At 39.3% G+C, this 8,186-nt stretch overlaps 1 protein-coding gene across 1 annotated transcript in view; it reads left to right on the top strand.

The window, feature by feature from the left end:
- The window catches only part of TRIP11 (thyroid hormone receptor interactor 11), a 34,872-nt gene that overhangs the window by 21,591 nt on the left and 5,095 nt on the right, over window positions 1-8,186 (top strand). Inside the window, exons 3-5 of the mRNA XM_042781487.1 lie at window positions 4-114; window positions 5,790-6,068; window positions 8,097-8,165. Of these exons, the coding sequence (XP_042637421.1) occupies window positions 4-114; window positions 5,790-6,068; window positions 8,097-8,165 (459 nt within the window). The remainder of the gene's footprint in view (window positions 1-3; window positions 115-5,789; window positions 6,069-8,096; window positions 8,166-8,186) is intronic.

The following is an 8,186-nucleotide window of genomic DNA, read 5'->3' as shown; positions in this document are numbered from 1 at the left end:
TAGAATGAGAGACTTAAAAAACTTTGTACTGACCTGGAAGAGAAGCATGAAGCATCAGAGCTTCAAATAAAGCAGCAGTCTACAAGTTACAGAAGTCAACTACAACAGAAAGAGGTAAAACTTACTACAGTTACATCATATTTATTTCATATAATACATTTGGGAAGGTTTTGAAGAGTTACAATATAAATTGTTAAGTACTGAAAGGGTGTTGAATTAGTAATGCCTAACTCAGCTTGGTATGACTAATTTGACAAGGTCTCTGTAAGCTTTTCTATTAAGTTTATAGTACATAAACTAACCTTGGTAGCAAAAAGAATTCGTTGACATTCAACCATTTCAGGAGGTAGTATGTGATTAAGAACCAATAGTACGAAAGGCCGAAACCCAAGCTGTACTGAAGGCATTGGGAAAAAACAAGGCTCCAGTTGAGATGTTTCAGCAAATGGATGCAGTTCTGGAAGTGCTCATTCATTTATGCCAAGAAATTTGGAAGATCTGGCCAACTGACTGGAAGAGATCCATATTTGTGTCCATTTGAAAGAAAGGTGATCCAACAGAATGTGGAAATTATTGAACAATGTCATTTATTTCACAGACAAAATTCTGCTGAAAATAATTAAAAAATGGTTGCAACAGTACATGGGTAGGGAACTGCCAGAGATACAAGTTGGATTCAGAAGAGGAATATGGAACAAGGGATATCATTGGTGATGTCAGATGTATCTTGGCTGAAAGCAGAGAATACCAGAAAGAGGTTTACCTGTGTCTTATTGACTGTGGAAAAGCATTTGACTGTGTGGATCATAACAAATTATGAAATTATGGATAACAATGTGAAGAATCAGAATTCTAGAACACTTCGTTGTGCTCAGGAGGAAACTGTACCTAGACCAAGAGGTAGTCATTTAAACAGAACAAGGGGATGCTGCAAGGTTTAAAATCAGGGAAGGTGTGTGCCAGGGTTGTATCCTCTCACCATACTTAGTCAATCTGTATACTGAGCAAATAATCTGAGAAGGTAGACTATATGAAGAAGAACACAGCATCAGGATTGGAGGAAGACTCATTAACAACCTACAGTATGCAGACAATACAACCTTGTTTGCTGAAAAAGTGAAGAAGACTTGAAGAACTTACTGATGTAGATCAAAGAGTACAGCCTTCAGTATGGCTTATATCTCTACATAAAATAAAAATCCTCACAGCTGGACCAATAAGCAGCATCATGATAAATGAAGAACAGGGTGAAGTTGTCTAGGATTTTGTTTTGCTTGAATCCACAATCAACACCCATGGAAGCAGCGGTCAAGAAATCAAAAGGACCCTTTGTAATGGGCAAATGTGCTACAAAAGACTTCTTTTAAGTGTTAAGGAGCAAAGATGTCTATTTGAAGACTAAAGTGAGTCTGTCCCAAGCTGTGGTATTTTCAGTTGCCTCATTTGCAAGCGTGGTAGTTAAGTTTGTGTGTCAACCTGGCTGGGCCTGGTTGAGTGGTGGGGCAGGTGAATGTAGTTATTCCCCATGGTGAGAATGGTAATTAACTCCATGGTGGAATCTATTGGAGCAGCTGAGTAGCTTCTTTGGGTATGTGGTCTGCTTCCTGTATATAAGAAACAGCTTTGGGGTAGTGGTCTCTAGCTTATGGCACGCTTGAACCCTGTGTGTAGCTGTATCATTGTTCAGCAACCTGCCGTGCTCTGCCAGTCTTGGGACTTTTAATGGACTTGAATTAATGGCCTGCCATGTGGTTTGGTGATATTGGGACTGTGCCTTTTTACTTGTCAACCTTGGGCTTATCAGTCTCAGCAGCCAGCAGAAAGCCTCCAGCTTCAGTCGGCCAGGAGCAGGAGGCAGAGCTAAAGCCCAAGGTTGAGAGACTTTCACCCACTCCCACCCTAGAGCCTGGCACTTTGCACTCAGACTTAAAGCCTCCAATTGTAAGAATAAACTCTTGTTTGTTAAAGCCATCCCATTTGTGGTATAATCCTGTCAGAGTGGCACTGGGTAGCCAGAACAGCATGTGAAAGCTGGATGAATGAGGAAAAGTGCAGAAGGGTTGGTGCATTGAGTTGTGGTGCTTGCTGGTGTGGACCAGAAGAAGAAACAAATCTGTCTCAGAAGAATGCTCCTTAGAAGTGAGGATGGTGAGACTGTCTCCCTTCCTTTGGTCATGTTATCAGAGGGACCAGTCCCTGTAGAAGGGTACCAGGCTCAGTGTGGTAGTTAAGATTGTGTGTCTGTCATCTTGGCTGGCCATGATTTTGAGTGGTTTGGCAGCTGGATGTAGTTGTTACTCCCCATGATGAGGTTGGATGTGGTGTCATTACTTTCATGGTGCAGTCTGCTGTGAGCAGCTAATTTGTTGATGGGGGGAGTTACCTTCAGGGTATGGCTGCTTCCAGTATATATGGAGAAGCTTTGGGAAAGGTTCTTCAAATCCACCAGCCACTCTGCAGAAGGAAGACGGGGCACTTCTGTAAGGGTTTACCGCCTCAGAAACCCAGTGGGGGTCGCTATGAGTCAGAATCGACTCAGTGGCAGTGGATTTGGTTTTGCTTTTTGGGAAAGGTCTCTAGTTTCTTGGCTCATTTTGGATCCTGCGTTGACCTGTCATCATTTCCAGTTCTGAACTTGAACCAGTGGCCTCCAGTGTTGCCTGCCGATCTTGGGATTGTTGCCTTCGCAGTCTGAGCAACAGTCTGCTATTTTACCTGCTGATCTTGGATTCATCAGTCTCGGGAGCTAGCAGTCTGCTCAACTGCCTGCTAATCATGAGTTCATCAGCCCCTGCAGCTGCCTGAGTCAGAAGGCACCTCCAGCTTGACGTTTGATCCATGGACTTTGGACTTTACAGCCTCTACAACTGCATAAGCCATTTCCTAGAGATACATTTCTCTCTCTCTCTGAGCTTCACTGGTTTTGCTTCTCTAAGAACTCAGCCTAAGACATTGGGTAAAGTAGAAGGTCAATAAGAAAGAGGAGGACCCTCACGAGATGGATCGACACAGTGGCTGCAGGAATGGGCTCAGAGCTACAGTTGTGAGGGTGGCGCAGGACTGGGCAGTGTTTTGTTGTGTTCTACATCAGGTCAACTCAACAGCACCTGATGATAGCCTTTGTAGAGTTTAATTTCTACTTCTAAAAAGAAGAAGAGTCTTTGTATAAAATATCTTCAGGTGCTTGTTGTTTATAATTACTGATTTTACAATACCTAATTGCTCATCTGTTAGTTGTTTTAAATCATTACTAAGGACAGTTTCTCTTTTTAAAAAAAATACTTGACTGCAAGTATTTTTGTATTGGCATCAACTTGCTTTTCCTCAGAAAAGGGGAATATTGAGTATTGAATAGTGACCTTTACTGTTCCATACATGTTTCAGTTTTACTTTTTGTGTTTGTTTTGGTAGAAATGATTGTTTGGGAATTGGCTTATGTTTGTAGTACTGGTAATAGATACTATAAAATTTAACCACTATTATTATAACTATTAAAATATGGACTATGTTCTCATGTTTCATGCTGTTGTTGAATTCTCTTTAGTCTGTAGCATGTAAATAATTTCAATAAATAAATTGAATCGAACCATTTCCTGTTTTATTATTTAGATTGAGTGTTGTTCTGTTTATTGATTAAATGTTCATTTCTATTGTGACTTTGTATTTGGGCTTTTAAAATTTACATGCTTGATTTTTGGTTACTTTGGTGACATACTGAGATGAAAAATAGAAGTAAACCATTTTTAAACATTTGTAGTAGTGCTTTCAAAACTGTTTATGGTGAAGAACCAGTTTTCTTTATATTTAATTTTCAGTCTTTTGAGGGTTGACAGTTTCATAAAACACAATAAAAATGAATTACTATAAAAATAAATGCAAGAAAGGAAAGGTAGAGGTCACAATTTTTTGAGTCAACAGATTCAAAAATTACTCTGCCAGATTGCTTTGGAGGTCTTTAAACCTTACTCTGTCAGTTTCTGTGTTTACTTTGTCGTGGATGGTGGCCTGCGTTCATGGCATTAGTCCATAGAACACGAGTGAACACTATTAGTACCAGTGACTCAGAGGATGTTACGATAGTTTCTATCCAGGGGTTTATAGCATAATTAAAAGTGGCATTTTGACATTTCATTTTCTACTTAAGTGTTGAGAGGGAAAGGCAAATGAAGCATTAAGACTTAGGAAATGCCTCTGTTATTAGGAGTTGCACCTAATTAGGAGTTGCACTCTACAATTTGGTATAAATTGTTTATTGTATAAAGTACTTTCTTTGTATTATAGTTAACTTTTGATGAAAGCATATATTTCAGTACTTGTTACTAGTATGAAAGATAGTATATGAATATGCATTAGACCTGCTGTTTTCTTGATGTTTGTTATCCTCATTGTGATGTTCATACTCCCCCAGAGATGCCGTTTACCTCATATCATTTATGAGAAAATGAGTGAAACTGATGTACACTGCTGTAAATCTAGCAAGAAAGCCTGCTTATTGTGCCATTTAACATTAATGTGCTTGTTTTTTTTTTGGTCTCATTGTATTTATCCATGTAGAGATACTATATACTATTATTTGTTGGCTGTCTCCTTAGTATCAGATTTTCCTAAGTTGTAGTAGAGTGTTTTCTTGACCTGTTTGAGTCCCTTGCAGAAAGCTTAGTTCAGTTCTCTCTAGCTTACTTACTTTTATATTTTAAGTAATTTTTCACTAGGAATGGATGAGGTGGTATGATGGGTCCAGCGTATAGATACCTTCTTTTGGACCGTGACTTGGTTTTGCCGGCCTCATCAAAACTCTGTTCAGTGTTACAGAATTTTTATGCTGTTCTCTCTCTGACCAAAACTAAACCAGTCTCACTGCTGTGGAGTCTGATCCAACTCATAGCGACCCCTCCTTGGGTTTCTGAGGCGGTATTCTTATGGAAGTAGATTGCCCAGCCTTCCTTCTGTGGAGTGGCTAGTGGGTTTGAACCGCCAACCTTCTGGTTAGCAGTCAAATGCCTTAGGTACTATGCCACCAGATCCATGTTATCTCTCTGAGGAGGGTCAGATTTTCTGATCCCTCTCTGGCTCAGCTCAAGTGAGGGCCTCGCTTAGTGCGTGGTTTCCTCCTGAGACTCAGGGGCTAATAACTGTGGACGCACCATGCTGTCTTATCTAGAGAGATTGGGTTAATAATCAGAGTATTCTTGCAGCTGTGTTATGCAGACCAGTAGAAAGTTGCCTCTGAATCATGGTGCATTTGAAGCCTAAATCCAGCCGTAATCAGTTACATAAGACTCTTCTATTAGCAGATGTTCTGAGGAAACTTCTTTTTTTAAAATTTTTATTGTGATTTGGGTGCAAATTTAGAAAGTAGATTGCTTTCACTCAACGATGCGTGCACACTGAGGAAACTTTTTGATGCATAGACTTAACACCACCTTTTATTTCCTCATCATCTAAGATTGATCACAAATAGCTCTGAGAAATTACTACTCCATAGATGATAGAAAACACATGTTTAACTTAGAAATGAGTTCATTGCTTTAATGTGAATTAAATTACATGTGAATGTGAATGAAATTACAGTCACTATACTGTTTGGGACATTGTGTTTTAACTGTGATAATCGTATTTGTTTTTTAAATACTTACCTTATGGTGAGGATGTTATTGGAGACTTAGAGTCAGTACCATCATGGGATGATCTTAAATTCTTATAACTTCTAATGCTGTGAATCTATAAAATGGTCAACGTAACCATGTATTAAAGTACTTTCTTCTGAAACATGAATCCTAACCGTGTAGGTAGAGATCAGCCATCTTAAAGCAAGACAGATTGCACTACAGGACCAGTTGCTGAAGCTGCAGTCGGCTGCTCAGTCAGTGCCTTCAGGAGCTGATAGGGCACTGTCAACCACTGCATCACCGTCATGTGGTTATGGTGTCAGTCATCATGCCTCAGCTTTCCATGGGGATGACATGGACTTCGGTGACATAATTTGGTCACAACAAGAAATAAACAGATTGTCAAATGAAGTTTCCAGACTTGAGTCTGAAGTTGGACACTGGAGGCATATTGCTCAGGTAGGTAAGGTGGTTGTGAGTTTTTGAAAAGTAACAGTGAGTGGAAGTGCTGATGGTTCATGTAGTGCAGAACGTTTTGGTCGGGTCTTTTCACCCTCTCAGCCTCTGTTTTCCCTTCTGTACAACATTGGGAGAAATTTGAAAACAAAATTTCAGCAACAGAATCTCCCCCCACCCCCACAGAATAACATAAAGTTAAAAGTGTAGGATTAAAAGAGACCACAGTGGAGTTGCTCTGGTTGAACCAGCACCCCTCCCCCAGGGCTCCCTGTGGCTGCTCTGCCAGAAACACAGGCTTCCAGGTTTGAAGCCCTTCACTGAGAACGCACGAGGATCCTCATTACATAGAACGTGAAAATTTGATGCTTGGTGTTACGAAATGAGTTAAACTATTCATTATTGTTTTTCATACCTTAAAAATTAAATCCTTACCATTTGGGGTTGTAAACTTTTTCCCAAGGAACCATTTTGTCTTACATACCAGATTTTATAGACTGTTGAGGTTGTCAGTAGACACAGGAGACCCAAAATAAACTTGATGGAACATTGTTCACTTGGTTACAGTGTTATCAATGGAGAAAAACAAAGCGTATAAGTAAAAATGATTTATTTTTCTGATTGTGATCTAGTTGAAACAACAACAGCAATGAAAACATCCCAATGAAAATTATCGTCTTGCTTCCCAAGTTGCTAGATAATGTGGTGACACAAAGTACACCTTAGAGAGGATGATCTCGTTGTCCATCTGATTTCCAGAAAGTGGTAGCTCTTCAACTCTGTGCGTGTGCGAATAACCAGGGGGCTTCGTTCTACAGCAGGTTCCCCGTCCTGTCTCTAGAGATTTTTATTTTGTAGCTATTTTAAGGCCTTGGGAACTCCATTCAAATAAGTAACCCTGGTGATTCTGCTAATATGAGGAACACATTTTAAGAAACATTACTTTGGGTAAGGTTTCCTAGGGAAGAGATGGGTTTTTGGTATGTTCATTTCAGCATATCTTGAGTGCCTAGTATGTGAAAGGCTTGAGTGGGATGTAAAGATCAAATAGGCATAATTGGAACCCCTTAGGGGCTGTAACTTTCTATCAAGGAATAATAAAAATTGGTATTTGTATCACATACTACAAAATGCTTCTGTATATTATCCTTAGTAACTTCCTGTTTTGCAGATAAGGAAGCTAAAAGTTTAAGTAATACACTGTCCCACAGATGAGTTGTGATTCAAGTACGCATCCTTTGATTCCACATTCTGTGTACTTTTCTGTGTCCTCCTCTAGCTGTAAGGCAGCTTTCAGTTATTGCATACTCTGGTAAATGGAGAGGCACTCTGGCGGCTTAGTAGTTAAACACTTGGTTGCTAACTGAAAGGTTGGCAGTTTGATCCCATCAGCTGCCCCGTGGGAGCAAGATGTGGCATTCTGCTTCTGTAAAGATTTAAAGACTTAGAAGCTCTACAGGGCAGTTGTACTCTGCCCTATAGGATTGCTACATATGAGTCAGGATCAACTTGACAGCAGTGGGCTTGGTTTTGACTTAGTAAATATTAAAGATAAATGAATGATGTCCAGCTTTGAGAAGAAAAGAATCCAAACATTCTTTTATTGTCAAACCAAAGGTGTTTCTTCATTAGGGTAGAGAGCTCCTGAGGATAGTCATTCAAGAAAGAGTTTTACCAGGTTATTACGAATATCAGTGTTGGTTAACTTTCCGTTTTAGAATTTTCCTTTCAGAAGGATGTTAGATAATCATTAAATTTACATCTTGTTCAGCTAAGTGAAATATTCTATGTTTTTTCCCTCTAGTTATTTTGTGAAAGAGTTGTTTTCCTAGTTAGTTAAACTTTGGAATGGTGTCTTTTATGTATTGTTTATTACTCACTATTGGATTAGGCTCTTTAAAAAAATGCTTGACATTCTACAACCAGAATCTGTTTGGGAAATGTTTGTTTTTTGAAAAAACATGTTTGTTACTTTCTGTTTTACAGGAAAGTCAAGATGATTATTTTCTAATTCTTTTTTTTCTGACCTAGACAACTAAAGCACAAGGGGCAAATAGCTCTGATCAGAGTGAAATCTGCAAGCTGCAAAATACCATCAAGGTACGGCAGGTGGTTTGGAAC

Source organism: Orycteropus afer, unplaced genomic scaffold (assembly GCF_000298275.1).
Source record: "Orycteropus afer afer isolate SDZICR_OR568_19922 unplaced genomic scaffold, OryAfe1.0 scaffold00127, whole genome shotgun sequence".
Lineage (NCBI taxonomy): Eukaryota > Metazoa > Chordata > Mammalia > Tubulidentata > Orycteropodidae > Orycteropus > Orycteropus afer.
Note: the sequence above shows the minus strand (reverse complement) of the source record. Positions and strands in the feature narration are given on the sequence as shown.